Below are 18,121 nucleotides of genomic sequence, written 5' to 3'. Positions count from 1 at the left end.
TATGTACCATTTATTCTCCCAAATTCCTGGTAAATTCATTCAGCCTTTCCCCCCTTCTCTTTATTATTTATTTATTAACGTGTTGATGGCAATTAAAAAAAAAAAATTAAAATTTATTTTTAAATTAATAAAATTTCAAAATTTTAAAAACCCAGCGTGTTTTGTGGGTGTGGTTTGGGGGAATCCCTTCAGGCCACCTACCCTGTTAAGATCCTCTATTTCAGATCTGAAGTTTGTTTCTCCTTCCATCATTTCCTCCTCCTCTAGCGTCCTCTCATCGTCGAAGTCGTGCACCAGCATGTCAGCCGAGGGGTCGAACTCCTGGTCATCAGATGCTGCAGAACCTCCTGGTGGGAAACATTCCCAGCAACACTTTTACTTCCACCAGGCCTCACACAGCTGGATTGTTCAAGTTGTTTCTTTAGGTGAGGCTCGAGGTAGAAGTGTGAGTAAAAATTCCAATTATTGTCCCGGCTCCTCTGTCGCTGCCGCGCTGTCCAGGGGATTCCCTCTGTGGGAGATCCTGGCAGGAAGGAGCAGCACGGCTGGGAAATTCTACCTGTGAGCATTTCACCCTTAAATTATCACACACTGCCTCCGTCGAGCTCCACAGAGTCAAAACTCACAATAAAAACTCATCCAATAAAAAGAAATAAAACAAAAAGCTCACAAATAAAACAAAAACTCGCAAAAAAAACCAAATTAAAACTCACAAAAAAAAACCTCATCAAATAAAAACTTAGCAAATAAAAACTCACAAATAAAAACTCAGCAAATAAAAACTCAGCAAATAAAAACTCAGCAAATAAAACAAAAAAACTCAGAAATAAAAAATAAAAGCTCATCCAATAAAAAAAATAAAACAAAAAGCTCACAAATAAAACAAAAACTCACACATGAAAAACATCAGCAAATAAAACCTCACAAATAAAAACTCAGCAAATAAAAACTCACAATAAAAACTCATCCAATAAAAAGAAATAAAACAAAAAGCTCACACATAAAAAACATCAGCAAATAAAAACTCACAAATAAAAACTCACAAATAAAAACTCACAAATAAAAACTCACAAATAAAAACTCACAATAAAAACTCATCCAATAAAAACTCATCCAATAAAAAAAAATAAAACAAAAAGCTCACAAATAAAACAAAAACTCACACATGAAAAACATCAGCAAATAAAACCTCACAAATAAAAACTCAGCAAATAAAAACTCACAAATAAAAACTCACAAATAAAAACTCACAAATAAAAACTCATCCAATAAAAACTCATCCAATAAAAACTCATCCAATAAAAAAAATAAAACAAAAAACTCACAAATAAAACAAAAACTCACACATGAAAAACATCAGCAAATAAAACCTCACAAATAAAAACTCAGCAAATAAAAACTCACAAAGAAAAACTCACAAATAAAACAAAAAAACTCAAAAATAAAAAATAAAAACTCATCCAATAAAACTCATCCAATAAAAAAAAATAAAACAAAAAACTCACAAATAAAACAAAAACTCGCAAAAAAACCAAATTAAAACTCGCAAAAAACCCCTCATCAAATAAAAAACCACAAATAAAACAAATAAAAAACTCACAAATAAAACAAAAAAACTCAGAAATAAAAAATAAAAACTCATCCAATAACTCATCCAATAAAAAAAATAAAACAAAAAGCTCACAAATAAAACAAAAACTCACACATGAAAAACATCAGCAAATAAAACCTCACAAATAAAAACTCAGCAAATAAAAACTCACAAATAAAAACTCATCCAATAAAAACTCATCCAATAAAAACTCATCCAATAAAAACTGACCCAATAAAAAAAATAAAACAAAAAGCTCACAAATAAAACAAAAACTCGCAAAAAAACCAAATTAAAACTCGCAAAAAAACCCTCATCAAATAAAAACTTAGCAAATAAAAACTCACAAATAAAACAAAAAAACTTAGAAATAAAAAATAAAAACTCATCCAATAAAAAAAATAAAACAAAAAGCTCACAAATAAAACAAAAACTCACACATGAAAAACATCAGCAAATAAAAACTCACAAATAAAAACTCACAAATAAAAACTCACAAATAAAAACTCACAAATAAAAACTCACACATGAAAAACATCAGCAAATAAAAACTCACAAATAAAAACTCAGCAAATAAAAACTCACAATAAAAACTCATCCAATAAAAAGAAATAAAACAAAAAGCTCACACATAAAAAACATCAGCAAATAAAAACTCACAAATAAAAACTCACAAATAAAAACTCACACATGAAAAACATCAGCAAATAAAAACTCACAAATAAAAACTCAGCAAATAAAAACTCACAATAAAAACTCATCCAATAAAAACTCATCCAATAAAAAGAAATAAAACAAAAAACTCACAAATAAAACAAAAACTCACACATAAAAAACATCAGCAAATAAAAACTCACAAATAAAAACTCAGCAAATAAAAACTCACAAATAAAAACTCATCCAATAAAAACTCATCCAATAAAAACTCATCCAATAAAAACTGACCCAATAAAAAAAATAAAACAAAAAGCTCACAAATAAAACAAAAACTCGCAAAAAAACCAAATTAAAACTCGCAAAAAAACCCTCATCAAATAAAAACTTAGCAAATAAAAACTCACAAATAAAACAAAAAAACTTAGAAATAAAAAATAAAAACTCATCCAATAAAAAAAATAAAACAAAAAGCTCACAAATAAAACAAAAACTCACACATGAAAAACATCAGCAAATAAAAACTCACAAATAAAACCTCACAAATAAAACCTCACAAATAAAAACTCACAATAAAAACTCACAATAAAAACTCATCCAATAAAAACTCATCCAATAAAAACTCATCCAATAAAAACTCATCCAATAAAAAAATAAAACAAAAATTCACAAAAAAAACCCCAAATTAAAACTCGCAAAAAAAAATCATCAAATAAAAACCCGCAAATAAAACAAAGAAAACAACTCACAAATAAAACAAAAACTCACACATAAAAAACATCAGCAAATAAAACCTCACAAATAAAAACTCACAAATAAAACCTCACAAATAAAACCTCACAAATAAAAACTCACAAATAAAAACTCACAAATAAAAACTCACAAATAAAACAAAAAAAAACAAATAAAACAAAAAACTCACTAACAAAAAACTCACTAACAAAAAAACCTCATAAAAACTCAGCAAACAAAAACTCAGCAAATAAAAACTCACAAATAAAAACTCAGCAAATAAAAACTTATAAAAAACCAGCAAACAAAAACTTCTAGAAACTCAGCAAATAAAACCAAATAAAAAGTCAGCAAATAAAACCAAATAAAAACTCACAAATAAAACCAAATAAAAACTCAGCAAATAAAACCAAATAAAAACTCAGCAAATAAAACCAAATAAAAACTCACAAATAAAACCAAATAAAAACTCACAAATAAAACCAAATAAAAACTCACAAATAAAACCAAATAAAAACTCAGCAAATAAAACCAAATAAAAAGTCACAAATAAAACCAAAAATCAAAGCCTCCCAAAGAAACAGCCAGCAAACCAAAACTCTCTTTGCGGGCACCTTCCTCACTCACACTGCGAGACAAAAATTCCTTCTCCACAATTTCCATTGCCCAAGTCTGCCAGCCATGCAGATTTTACTTCTGAGGAGTTTTAATCCCAATCCTGCTCGTATTTCCCTTTTCTCCTCAGTTTTAATCCTGACCCTTCTCATATTTCCCTTTTCTCCTGAGTTTTAATCCCAGCCCTGTTCATATTTTCCCTTTTCTCCTGAGTTTTAATCCCAATCCTGCTCGTATTTCCCTTTTCTCCTGAGTTTTAATCCCAATCCTGCTCATATTTCCCTTTTTTCCTGAGTTTTAATCCCAATCCTGCTCATATTTTCCCTTTTCTCCTCAGTTTTAATCCCAGCTCTGCTCTTTTTTCCCTTTTCTCCTGAGTTTTAATCCCAACCCTGCTCATATTTTCCCTTTTCTCCTGAGTTTTAATCCCAGCCCTGCTCATATTTCCCTTTTCTCCTGAGTTTTAATCCCACTCCTGCTCATATTTTCCCTTTTCTCCTGAGTTTTAACCCCAGCCCTGCTCGTATTTCCCTTTCCTCCTGAGTTTTAATCCTGACCCTGCTCATATTTTCCCTTTTCTCCTGACTTTTAATCCCAGCCCTGTTCATATTTTCCCTTTTTTCCTGACTTTTAATCCCAGCCCTGCTCTTTTTTCCCTTTTCTCCTGAGTTTTAATCCCAGCTCTGCTCATATTTTCCCTTTTCTCCTGACTTTTAATCCCAGCCCTTCTCATATTTTCCCTTTTCTCCTGAGTTTTAATCCTGACCCTGCTCTTTTTTCCCTTTTCTCCTGAGTTTTAATCCCAATCCTGCTCATATTTTCCCTTTTCTCCTGAGTTTTAATCCCAATCCTGCTCATATTTTCCCTTTTCTCCTGAGTTTTAATCCCAGCCCTGCTCATATTTTCCCTTTTCTTCTGAGTTTTAATCCTGACCCTGCTCTTTTTTCCCTTTTCTCCTGAGTTTTAATCCTGACCCTGCTCGTATTTCCCTTTTCTCCTGAGTTTTAATCCCAACCCTGCTCTTTTTTCCCTTTTCTCCTGAGTTTTAATCCCAACCCTGCTATTTTTTTCCCTTTTCTCCTGAGTTTTAATCCCAGCTCTGCTCTTTTTTCCCCCCCTTTTCTGATTTTTGACCCCAACCCCGCTCATATTTTCCCCTTTTTTTCCCTGGACAATTTAAATTCCATTTTCCAAACCTTGCCCCCACACTGAGGGTGTGGCAGGGAGGAGTGACTCTAAGGTTTAATTATGAAGCACTTAATTATTTCTCTGAAAGAAATAAAACCTCAAGAGGCAACAACAATCCAGCTGAAGGAACTCCTGGAAAGTTTTTCCACTCAAAGGATGCCAAAACCCTTGGAAATTATTAAAAATATTTACCTGGGCTTGAAGACTCAACAGAAGGCTGAAAAAAAGAGAAGAAAGGGAAATTATTTTTGCTGTGTTGAACCTGCATAAATCAAATGATTTAGCTGATACAGACCAACTCACTTCAGAAAAATATATTTATAAATAATGATTAAATTTATAAATAAAATGAGACTTTAGCTGTGATCTAACTGCAGGTATAAATCCCCCTTTCCACAAACCAGGGATATCCCAGATTCCACTGCAATGAGTCCTGGTTTAAGAGGAATTATTAAGGAATTATTTAAGAGGAAGCTGAGCACAAATTCCCTGTTCTCCTTCAATTCAGGGACACACTTTTAAAATTAATCCCAAATCATAATGAGAATTCCTTACAGAATAAAGGAAAAATCAAATTAAGGGACACACTTTTAAAATTAATCCCAGATCATAATGAGAATTCCTTACAGAATAAAGGAAAAATCAAATTAAGGGACACACTTTTAAAATTAATCCCAAATCATAATGAGAATTCCTTACAGAATAAAGGAAAAATCAATTTAATCTTAATCTCCAACCCAGCAGTGAGGAAAAAACCAAAAAACACCACCAGAAAATATTATTTTTGAGCCAGAGAAAGAAAATGATTCCCTAATAACCCAGGTACCAGAGCCCCTCTTTGGCCCAAAATTTGGCAACCTGGTCTTTATAACCTCCACAAACAAATTCTCCCATAAAATCCTTTCCCTGTGCCAGTCTTGAACCTCCTGGGGGCAATTTGCATGTCAGCCATTCAAAGCTCATTTGTTTGGATAATTCAAGCAAATGTTGCCACTCTTTTCAGGCACACAGTAATGAAATGTTTATTTCCAAGGCAGGAAAACTGAATTTTCCCCATGGTGCTCCTGTCACCTCCTGCAAACTCAGATATTGTTTGGCTCCGTGGATTTTGTTGTATTAATTAATGTATAATGCTGTCCTCGAGGAAAAACTTGGATTTTCTGAAGGATTTTCCTTCTCCTTGCCTCCTCCTCAACTCAGCCTAGTGTTGCAGCAAAGCAAAAGCTAAAACTGGGAAAATTCTGTCTGATTTGAAGTTCTTTTCTATCAAAAGCTCCTCAAAGTGAGAAGAAAGAGACCTTCTTAGGGAATAATTTCCCTTACACGTCTGCCTCACTTTTGTGGGCGTCTCCAGCGCATAAATGAACTCCAAAAGTGCTCAGAACAAGGCAAATCCAGAAGATAAACACTGAATTCCCTGCCAGCATCCCCTCCATCCCTGCCCTCTGCAGTGGGGAGCCATTCCCTGTGTCCCCTTGTCCCCAGCTCTCCTGGGGCCCCTCAGCATTCCCACAGAAATTCACATTAATGGGGAAACACCACAAACGTTTTTGCAGCTCGTTGCACAACACCAGGGGGAGTTTTGCTAATCACTACACCCAAAAAAAAAAAAGTCATTATTTGCAAAGATTATCTTAAATTCCAGAGTCCAGTACTCCTGAGTTGGAGCTGAATATCAGGATCTGCCAGCCTGGACTGGTCTTTATTTGGTGTTTTGTTTGTCTGATGCACCTGGATCATTAATAGATTGCAATACATGATCATTAACACAAATTAACGAAGCCTTAATGTGATTATTGCAGCAATCACTGGTTGGGAACTGTAGGAAATGAATTTGTAGAGAAATCTTAAAGTGTGACCCAACTATTTCTTAATTGCAATACACTATAAACATTTCTTAACCTATCAACTTTAATCACACTATATAAAAAATACCTTAAAACCAATCATCTCAAATTACCCCTTGTAAATTTTACTATAATCCATCTTTCATAATTCTATTTCTCCAAAATATCTCATCTTTTGTACAAAACCACCCTTTAAAACTTTTTTTTTCTAATTCTGTCTCTCTCTCAACAGTGTCCAATTCCATTCCTAAACCAGCATTTCTTATCCCAAGATTTACATACAGACACACACTATGTGAACCTTGTATCAGACTTTAACATTTCTCTACAAACTCAATTCCCACAGGAAACCAAATGGATTCAACCTTCCCAGGCCAGGGAAAAAGCCATGGAGAGCCTCCCCTTCTCCTCATGGCTGTGACCCATTGGAAGTGCCCCAAACCAGGTGCAGGTGGCCCTTGGGGACATGGAGGGACTCCATGATCTTAAAAAAATCTTTTCCAGCCTTAACCAGGATGAAAAACGATTCCAGCAATGACTCTGCCCTCCAAGGAATAGAGCTGGATTCAAAAGCCTGGAGTGGCCTGAGGAGAATTTATTCTGAGGGATACAATGTTTTCCTTAGTTAACAATAAATTCTGCAAATGTCATTTTAGAACTCCTCTTAAATTAAAATTATTAAAGCCTTAGCTCTGATGTAACTCCAGGTATAAATCCCCCTCTCCACAAACCAGGGATATCCCAGATTCCACTGCCAGTGAGTCCCAGTGCAAGAGAAATTATTCCCATTTGAAGCTGAGCACAAATTCCTGCTCTCCTTCAATTCAGGGACACACTTCTTAAAGGAATCCCAAACCACAATGAAAACTCCTCATGGAATGAAGGAAAAGCCATTATCAAAGCCATTACAATGTGTTGTTATTGGGAGCCTCTTACAAAAATTAACATTCACTTTGCCATAAAAAACTCTTTCCAAAACGTTCCCTGCTTCCCTGGATAATTTTTGCTGCAACAGAGGAGTTTTGAGGAGGTCTCAGTTGCAAAGCAGTTGATGGATTTATCAATCAGTAGTGCCAGTCTTGATTTGGTGGTGATCCATGGGGAATTCTGGCTGGCCCACCTCAGCTCCAGCCTGGCAAGGGAAGCTCTGGGGACAGGCCTCGATGCAGAAGGAAAAACAGGACATAAAGCAGGGATAAGGGGAGTTCAGGGAGCCATGGCTCCAAAACCCAGCCCCAAAAGCAGCCTCTGCCTCTCTGCCCCTTCTCCCAGGCTTTGCCAGGGACCTCGGCCCTGCCTGTGCATTCTCCTGTCTGCATTTCCTGGCTTTCCAGTCTGGGATGAGCTGCCAATCATTCCCTGCTTCCATCTCCAGCTCATCTTTATGAATGCCCAGCTGCTGCCCAAGGCAGCCCTGACCTCTTGCCACCACTCCAGTGCCAGCTGTGCCAGCTGTGCCAGCCCTGGGGGCGTGCTGCCCCAGCAGCCCCATCCCCACGGTGACCAGCACCACTTTTCCAGCCTCTCCCTGACTTTATCCCAGGCCTCTGCGAGTGCCAGCTGTGCTGCAAACACCAGTTTGAGGTTAGGCAGGGACAGGCTGTGGAAAGGGAGAGCTGGAAAACCCTCCAGTGCCAGGCTGGCAGCACAGAGGGTGAAGGAGCATCCTCTGGTTGAAGAGCTGCTCCAAGACAACGCCTGCAAGGCTTGGTCACTCCCATTCCGTGCCTCCAAGGGATGGTGGCTCTGGCCAGGGGACAACAGATGGCTTTGGGGGCATTTAATGATGACAATTTCCTGGCACTGGCTAAGGGTCACATGGCAGATCCACATTCCTAGGGATGGTACAGCCATGGAAGAGGAATTCCTGGGAAAAGGATCCACTGTTCTTCATTTCCTGCTCAGCCATTCCCAGGGAAGAACAGAGCACTTTTGGCCTCAAGGGCACTCGTGGGAACAAAGAGCTGCCACCTATCAAAGGATAATGGGATCCAAGGCCCGGGAGAGAAAAACACAAGAGAAAAATAGGGGCTAGTGACAATCCACAGGCAATGCACACTGCAATTGTCTGGAACTGCACCATCAGCAAAGGTAACGGTGAACAGCCTGTGGTGAGCTCAAAGGAATGAAAATCATCCAGGAACTCCTAACTCATGGACAGGAAAAACTCCATGCAGCAGGAGTCCTTGCTCACTGGACACGCTGAGGAGCACATCTGTTAATGCTCCAGAGCAGCCTGAAGGGAGCCCAGCTCTGAGGGGTGCAGGAAACAAACCTCGTGTAGGGAGAAAGGAGAGACACTGAGCCCCAAACCACCAGCACTGCTGCAATGGCACTGCTTGATTCCAGGGGCATTTTCAGGGATCTCAGGATAGACAGGACTTCCCAAGGTTGGGGACACTGGCAGCAACAACCAGCCATGAGATCACATCCAGTGTATTTCCAGTATGTATCCAATAGGACATGGGATAGATGGGACTGATCCCATCCAGTCCATCCCTAGGTTTGGAATAGATGGGACAGATCCCATCCATCCCCCAGGTGTGGGACAGATGGGACAGTGGGACAGATCCCATCCAATCCATTCCCCAGGTGTGGATATGGGATAGATGGGACAGTGGGACAGATACCATCCAATAGGACAGATCCCACCCAGGCCATTCCCCAGGTGTGGATATGGCACAGATAAGACAGATCCCATCCCATCCATTCCCCAGGTGTGGATATGGGATAGATGGGACAGTGGGACAGATCCCATCCCATCCCATCCATTCCCCAGGTATGGGATAGATGGGACAGATCCCATCCCATCCATTCCCCAGGTGTGGATATGGGATAGATGGGACAGTGGGACAGATCCCATTCAATAGGACAGATCCCACCCAGGCCATTCCCCAGGTGTGGTTATGGGATAGATGGGACAGTGGGACAGATCCCATCCAATAGGACAGATCCCACCCAGGCCATTCCCCAGGTGTGGATATGGCACAGATAAGACAGATCCCATCCCATCCATTCCCCAGGTGTGGATATGGGATAGATGGGACAGTGGGACAGATCCCATCCCATCCATTCCCCAGGTGTGGATATGGGATAGATGGGACAGTGGGACAGATCCCATCCCATCCATTCCCCAGGTGTGGGATAGATGGGACAGATCCCATCCCATCCATTCCCCAGGTGTGGACATGGGATAGATAAGACAGATCCCATCCCATCCATTCCCCAGGTGTGGATATGGGATAGATGGGACAGTGGGACAGATCCCATCCAATAGGACAGATCCCACCCAGGCCATTCCCCAGGTGTGGATATGGCACAGATAGGACAGATCCCATCCCATCCATTCCCCAGGTGTGGATATGGGATAGATGGGACAGATCCCATCCCATCCATTCCCCAGGTGTGGATATGGGATAGATGGGACAGTGGGACAGATCCCATCCCATCCATTCCCCAGGTGTGGAATAAGTGGATATGGAATAGATGGACTGAAGCTGGCCAGTCTCCCTCAGACACCCGTGACTGCCAAGAGGCGACAGCAGCAGAGATGTGTCAGACTTGGAAACATCCCCAGCGCTCCCCTAAAACATCTGCCTGGACTCTGGCATCTGTCTCACCCCATCATTTGGGATGGCAGTGACACAACCCCACTGAGCTGGCACTGTGACTGTTTATTTAGTTCAGGAGGCAGCAGCCTTGCCCAGTTTATTCCAGGCAATTCCCAGCGCTGCACGCTGGCAGGAGATGGCCAGGTCTGATCCCAGCAGTGGAATGACTGGGATACTCCAGGTGGGATGCACTGAGCTGTCTCTCTTTCCCCTACAGCACAACCACCTAAACAGAAGCAACAGGACACTGCAGTTTCACTCCTACCCACAAAACTGTTGTCTTTGCTGACACCTTTCACACTGTTTAACACAACTGATGAATAATGAAACATCAAATTTGTAGTGTCTACAAGACAAATACACATCCTGTCCAAATTGATTCACTTATCTTTAATAGCTCTTGTCGTGTTACATAAAACAATTAAAAACTAGAATTAAATTCTCTTTATATTGATAGCAATATGCCTGACAAGCCCATTGATTTGTTCAAGTCTTGAACTCTGCAACAGGAAAATATCCCAAAGTTAATAAACTCTCCTGTGAGTTGGGCCTGGAGAAAAGAACTGGCTAAAGGAAGGAATAACATCTCATATTCCAGAGGGAATGTGTCCCTTTCCATAAGAGGAAGGCTACAGTCCCAGCCTGTCCCTCTCTGTGTGTTGTGTTACAAATTATTTTGTGTTAAAAAATATTTTTTAAAAGCCACATTTTTATCTTGGGGAGAAAACAGCAACATATTGAAGCAAGGAAAAAAGAAAAAACACTTTGGGTCCTCTTTTCCAGTCCTACATGTGACCACTTGCCATGCCCAAAGTGCAGTGACATCCCTCAAATGGAAGCTTTTACATCCATGGGTTTTTACTTTTTTACTTTGGGGGCTACATGAGAAAATTCCTGTCCTTCCAGCAGACAAGGATCAAGTGCAATGTCTGAACCCACAGATCCCAAATGTGAGCATCAAAGCCTTGTAGCCTCTACCTCAGCAAAGCTGCCCTGGCTTGGCCATTCCCTTCTGAGCTTTGATCCCTGTATCCAGAGGACTTGTTCCCAGTGTTTTTCTTTGGAAGTCTTCAAGACCAGGCTGGAGACAGCCCTGAGCAAGCCTGGGAGACCTGAGAGCAGAGAAGGTCACACCAGAGACCTCCTGAGCTGCCTTCCACCCCAAATCATCCCACAGTGCTGAGTTTTGACATTTCTGAGAGAGCTGTGGGTGTTCAGCCTGGAGAAGAGACCTTAAATCCCACCCTGCCATGGCAGGGACACCTCCCCCTGTCCCAGGCTGCTCCAGCCTGGCCTTGGGCATTCCAGGGATCCAGGGGCAGCCACAGCTGCTCTGGGAATTCCATCCCAGGGAACAATTCCCAATTCCCAATCTCCCATCCATCCCTGTCCACTGGAAGCCATTCCCTGTGTCCTGTCCCTCCCTGCCTTGTCCCCAGTCCCTCTGCAGCTCTCCTGGAGCCCCTTCAGGCCCTGCCAGGGGCTCTGAGGTGTCCAGGGGGACAGGGCAGGACAGACAGGTGACAGTGACAGCAGCTGATCCCCCCTGGATCCCTGCACTGAAGGACTCGGGTCCATCCCAGGCTGAAATCTGAAATCCCTCCCGGGGGAGCTCAGAGCTCTGCAGCTCACAGCAAGGGACAGGGAACTCCGGGACGCTGACAACGGCTTCTGTCCACGCTGCCACTGCAGAACCACCAGGCAGGCACTTCCCAAGGGATTGGGCCCTCAGGGAAGTGCTGGTGCTCCAGGCTGAGGAAGCTGCTGGAGGGACAGGAGATGATGCTCCCTGCAGCTTCCCCAGGAGAACATCCCATTCCAAGAGAATTCTGGAGCACCACACCACAGGCAATCAGAACTCCACCTGCCCCACCTGAAGGACACAGTTCCACACTTCCCCATTTCCTATTTATTTTCACTCCAGCATCTTCCTTAACTTCCTGTAATCATCTTCCTTAACTTCCTGTAATAATCTAAAATATCGTGCTAAGAAAACTGGGATTTTATGGAGTGATTGGATCCTGCTGCAGAATTCCAGAAGCAACCAGCAGCACAAGGAAACATTCCTATGGACAATTTGTGATGTGAATGGATTAGGAGGGAAATATTAATGCAGCCCGGGGCTTGTGGCCAGGAAAAGGCTCAAAAAGAAACAACTTTACAACAATTCCAGCGTCTGCCCAAATCCCTCTGCTGCGTCAGGAAGGACTTGAAGTCCTGACTGGAAGCCCACAAACATCAATGTTTTATCACATGTAAAAAATACCCTCAAAACTCTTTTATTATGACAAAAGAACTCAAGGGCCACCCTCTTTTAAAGATTAGAAAGGCAGAGTGCCACTGTACTCCCTGCAATTCCCTAGAGGGAATCCAAGCAGTGCCTATAACCAACCACTTCGGGGTTTATTCCCTCGCCAAGGAAGGGAAAAACCAGAATTCCCAGCTCTCCTTTAGGTTCACTGACACCTCAGGGCAGTATTCTACAAACACTGCTCAAAATGACACTAAACCCCCCAGTTAGTTACAGCTAAGTTCAAACCTGGGAAAATATGATTGACTGCTGTCAATCCCTGATTTTAATGGTGATTTAGATCAGCAGGAAACCCGGATTTAATCTATTTTGACCTTGTTCTGTATCCAGGAGCGCCTCAAAAACCCTGACTGTTCAAACAGCTCAATTAGCAAACACATCAGTGACTGTGTGAACTTTACTGCTGCTTCCTACTGCACCTCAGCTCAATAAAAACACTAAGAAAGTAAAAAGGTTACTAAGAACAGTTATCAGGTCACGTATTCCTTCAGCATTCCGTCCTGAAGCTGCTCCAAAACAGAAATCAGAAAGTAATGTTCAAAAGATGAAAACAGAATTCAGTGATATTCCCAAAGTTTAAAATGCTTCAGCTGAAAGAAGCAGAACATTGAGGAAAATGGAAATTTTCCCAGACAATAGGAATTTATAGATGACTTCTTAAAGCACACCATGTTAATAAACTGATTTTTTGGTTAAAAACAACTGAACTTTCAGAAACCTAAAAACATTAAAAGTGCACTCAAAGAAATTAGATTGAGACCTTTTTTTGTCCACTGACACCACAGGAGAGGTCCTGCTCCAAGACAGTTCCTGCTTCTTCCCATACTTTCCCAGCACCATAAAATGTCAGTCCAGACTTTTAACCCCTCAGAAATTCACTCTGAGGAAGCAAAACTTTAAGTTGTTATTTCAGCAAGTCAGAAAATTGAGGAAGCTCAGAGGTTCTGGGTGAGAACCACAAGGAGCTGCTCAGCTGCCTGCTGGAGGTTTGGGAGAACCAGGAATTATGTTCCAGCATCAGTCACGGGGACGGGAATCACGGAATCCTTTAGGTTGGAAAACATCTCCAGGACCACCCATTCCAACCACTGTCCCACGTCCCCAAGTGCCACATCCACAGGGATTTTAAATCCCTCCAGGCATGGGGACTCCACCCCTGCCCCGGGCAGCTGTGCCAGGGCTGGAGAACCTTTCCATGCAGGAATATTCCCAAAATCCACCCTGATCCTGCCCTGGCCCAGCCCGGGGCCGTTCCCTCTCCTCCTGTCCCTGTTCCCTGTTCCCAGCCCAACCCCCCTGGATGTCCCCTCCTGTCAGGAGCTGTGCAGAGCCACAAGGGCCCCCTGAGCCTCCTGGGGATCTGCTGGTCCCCAGCCCGGTCCTGCTGCCCCGTTCCAGCTCCTGTGGGATCTTTCCCTGCTTGCCCTGCAGGAAGCTTTTAGGTTCTCAGCCAGAGATGGATCAGCTCATGGAAGCTCAGGGACATGACACAAACGCAGCAGGAGGAGCAGGATCTCCCCTTTCAGGACCCATCAGACCCCCTCAGCCCAGAACTAAAGCAGCCTGCAGTTAATTCCAAGCTGTGCCAACCCAAAATCAGGGATATTTAGCCCCCAGTGCTCCCACCTCACCTCTGACCACACATGCCCAGCCTCTTGCCCACACAGCAGCCCTGGTACTCCTCCTAATTCACTGAAGAACAACAAAAAACCCCAAATCCTCATCTTGTTCCCTTTAGTTTTGCACGCTCAGTATCCTGGCAAGTGATATCCTGCAGCAACCTGACTGGTGCATGGAACAAAAGGAACAGCAGGAATTGGGCACTTCTGGAAATTACAGCAGGTACTGAGCTGCCTCTGTTCAACACACAAGTCTGACCCCAGCTCTTCCAGTTTTGGGATCAGAAGATCTCATTCTCTCACTTACATTTCACTCCAACATTATAAAGGCTGAATTAACAAAACCCATTCTCTTTCAGCTGCTAATCAAGCTTTTCAGCCCCAACCTTTTCTTCTCAGGAGGCATTAAAATACTTATTTTGGAGGAAAATCTCTGCGTATCAGCATTCCCTCCACCAACACCACCCCTAAGCAGCTTAATGCAGGACACTGTAACAGTCACAAAGCTTCAGCTGATCTTAAGTTAAGAGATATTTTCTTTCCAGTTTATGTCTGGAACAAACTTCTGACATGTTGGAATATAAGGAATCAGGGAAAAGTAAAAAGATCCCTAACACAGGTTATTAATCCCAATTTTAATATATATTCAAAAATCTCTCTTTTTTTTTTTTTCCCTTTGTCTGTCCTGTATTCAAATAGCTTCTGCAAAAGTGAAGCAGCACTTTTGGTGAATTTAGTTTCACTTTCTGGCCTCCAGCCCTGCCTTCTGAAGAGCCTTCCTGTGCAACCCAACAAGTTTCAGAGCTACACTGGGCTTGGAGGGCTGTGCCTGCTGCTGATCCTCTGCAGCACCACGTTCTAGGATTGCTCCTGAGGGCAGGAGGAGCTCCTGGGCACCCCTTCAGAACAGTCAGCACGAGGTTTTCCACCGGGACAGGAGGAGGGGAAACAGGCATCACTTTGCCACCTTCCCATCCGTATTTTGGTCATCTGCAGCTCCTCCAGGCTGGTGGCTGACCAGAGCTACGAGGAAATGCCATGGCAAGGAGAATTCCCACTCTGTTCCCTATGTATTTCCTAAATTCATGAAATCCTGGGCTGGTTTGGGCTGGAAGGAATCTCTAAGTCCATCCAATTCCAACTCTTTGCCAGGGGCAGGGACACAAACTGAGCTGGGAACTGTAACCAGGACCTTAAATCGCTCAGAGTATCAATTTTTTTAAATTATTACTGTTTCTCCATGCAGACACAACAGTTGCCCGGGGATGAACTCGAGGCGCTGCTGCTCCTGAACTCACCCACAGGCGGATCAAACGCTCCCCCCGCCCCTTCACCCCGAACAGGACAAGGAATTCACCTCCAAAAAAAGCCGGGATTCATGAGCGTGACACCCAGACTGCCACCCAGCAGAGGCCTCAGCCACAGCAACAGCACCCAGAAGGGAAAAGCCAAAGGTGCCCTGCGGGCTGGCACTGCCGTGACCCCGGGTAGGAAGCGACCCCAGCCCAGCCCCGCGGGACACTGGGATCGGCACGGATATCGGGGTTAATTCACCAAAAAATGGACAAAAACTCCACCAAACGCCCCGAATGCCCTGAGGCCCGCAGCAAAGGCCCCACTGTGCCTCCAGCTTTGTAGACGTGGGCTTAAAACCCACGTTTTTTGGGATCAGACCTGTGATTCCCTCTGGAGACACAAAACCATCCAGGCAGGTTCTCAGAACTTCTAAGATTAGCTCAGGACGTGTTGTCCCAACAACAGGAAGACTGCTCCATTAAAGGTTTGGGTTGGAAGGAAAAGTGAAAATAATTTAAGGGAAAAACCCCCATCCATTCAGGAATTTCAAGGGGAGAAGCTTCCTCTGTAAAATCTGATCGTGGCACTTCCAGCTTGCCCTGGGAGCAACACCTGCCCCACGGATTTTACTTTCCCAAAGCACGCTTTTCAAATTTTCACTTCCAACACGTTTGTCAATGCTGCTGGAGCAGCAAACAGCCTCGAGAGCGGGATGTGGGGATGATTCGAGGAAAACTTCACGGAATATCCATTCATCAGTCCCCATTCCCCTCCTGGAAGGGACAGAGCCGATCCTATTGGGACGAGCAAATCCAGCCCCCACCAACCCAACCCTGCGATAAAGAGGCTTTTTTTTTCCATTTCCCCATTATTTCCCTATCATTATCATATTACATCCCACAACGTAACTCCCATTATCCCCAAATAACACCCCCCCCCACTCCCTGGGAATTCCAGGGAGCTCTCCCGGGCTACCTTTTAAGCAATTCCCCTTTGTTTTAACGATCACAAAAAAAAGATATTTAAAGGAAATAAAGCGATGCTTTAGCATACGCGGTCCTAGAAAAACCGGGAGGCGCCGCGCTCGGTCCCGCCCGCTCCCCTCAGGGGCCTTCAGCCCCCGGGACGGCCCCGAACGGCCCCTGAGGGGAGCGGGCGGGACCGCCGGTGCCCGCGGGCCTCCGCTCCCCGCAACAAACTTGCGGCCCCGCGCAACAAGTTCCCGGGCAGGCCCCCGCCGCTCTCACCTCAGCCATGATCGCTGGTATTCCCGGGAAAGGGTCACATCGCCGGGAAGCGCCGCCGGGTCCCGGTGGGAGCGGCGGGAGCAGCGGGGACGGGACCGGGAGCGGCGGCGGGGCGGGAGGGGCGTGGCCACGTTACGCACGACGTCACCGCGCACCGCGGGAAGCGGGCAGGGCGCGTGCGGCGGCTGTCAGTCAGGGGAGGCCACGCCCGCGCGCCTGTCAGTCAACGCGAGGGCACGCCCCCTCGCATGCCGTACAGCGCCGGCTCAACCTGTCAGTCAGGGTGGAGGTCACGCCCCCCTGCTGTCACTCGGGGACTGGCCACGCCCTCGCCTGTCACTCAACGCACAGGCAAGGCCCTATCTGTCAATCAAAGTCTAAGGCCACCTCCTTACACGTCAATCAAAGCGCACACCGCTCCCCGCCGCCTGCCACTCAGCGCACAGGCCACGCCCCCTCGCCTGTCACCGACGCCACCAGCCCCGCCTGTCACTCAGAACGCAAGGCCACGCCCCCACCCCGCCGCGGCCCCCTCATGCCCATATATGTCATTCTGCACAAGCCACGCCCCCCGCGCGTCACTCAACCAGCAAACCGCGCCCCTCACCTGGCAATCAGGCGGAGGCCACGCCCCCTCGGAGCTCATTCCCTGCCCGGGCCGCGCCCCGGCCGGTGCCGGTGCCGGGGCTCCCGCTCGCCGCGGCCCCTCACGGCCCCCGAGCGCCCCCGGCCCCGCACCATCGCCCCGCTGCGCGCTGCCGCTCCCCACCCTCTGGCCCGGCCGCGGCCGCCGTACTCACGCGGGGAGCCGCAGAGGCGCGGGGGGGTGTCTCATCGGCCGTGAGGCGAACGGGGGCTCCTCGGGGAACGGGGGCTCTTGCTGGGCGTGAGGCTCTTGGGTGACACGACAACAGGTCTAGGTTACGCATAACACCCGAAACACCGCCCCGCGAAACCAGAACAAAGGTCCGGGAGCAGCGGGAACTGACCGTGTCCTCCCTGCAGCCCCGGTGCCTCACCTGCCCGCCTCAGCGCCGTCCCCGGGCCGGCGCGGGGCAGCGCCCGGCGCGCCCCTCGGGCATCGCGGCTGTGTCACAGCGAGGACAGCGCGGCCCCGGCTCGGGCGGGACGCCTCGGCCGTGCCCCTGCAGCGGCTCACGCACGCCCGGCGCCTCCGCCGAGCAGCCGCATCCCCAACCCCTCACACCGTGCCCGCGGGCGGCGCCGAAAGAACCGGCGGGCGCGACTTTGCTGACTCAGGGGTGAACCCCCCGCGAGCGCGGCGCCGCAGCCCCGCGGGAAGGCGGCTCCGGCGGCGGGGCGGGGTCGCGGGCAGCGCCGGTTCGGTGACACGGGCCGGGGGCGGGACCCGAACCGGCGCCGGGCACGGCCCGGGGCTGCGGCCGCCAG

General features: G+C 45.5%; 1 protein-coding gene across 3 annotated transcripts in view; it reads right to left on the bottom strand.

Annotated features, from left to right (window-relative positions):
* Positions 1–17,904, bottom strand: part of MIER1 (MIER1 transcriptional regulator) — a 49,505-nt gene extending 31,601 nt beyond the window's left edge. Inside the window, exons 1-4 of one of the 3 annotated variants that reach the window (XM_053985753.1) lie at positions 17,731–17,904; positions 17,512–17,605; positions 4,973–4,997; positions 202–347 (exon numbers count right to left, since the gene is read on the bottom strand). In XM_053985753.1, coding sequence (XP_053841728.1) covers positions 202–300 — 99 coding nt within the window. In that variant the 5' untranslated portion in view covers positions 301–347; positions 4,973–4,997; positions 17,512–17,605; positions 17,731–17,904. Of the gene's footprint in view, positions 1–201; positions 348–4,972; positions 4,998–16,711; positions 16,823–17,511; positions 17,678–17,730 lie in introns of those variants that run through there. The other 2 variants (XM_053985751.1, XM_053985752.1) reach the window with 2 other exon arrangements.
* Between the last annotated feature and the right edge of the window lie 217 nt (positions 17,905–18,121).

Source organism: Vidua macroura, chromosome 9 (genome assembly GCF_024509145.1).
Source record: "Vidua macroura isolate BioBank_ID:100142 chromosome 9, ASM2450914v1, whole genome shotgun sequence".
In the NCBI taxonomy this organism is placed as follows: domain Eukaryota; kingdom Metazoa; phylum Chordata; class Aves; order Passeriformes; family Viduidae; genus Vidua; species Vidua macroura.
Note: the sequence above shows the minus strand (reverse complement) of the source record. Positions and strands in the feature narration are given on the sequence as shown.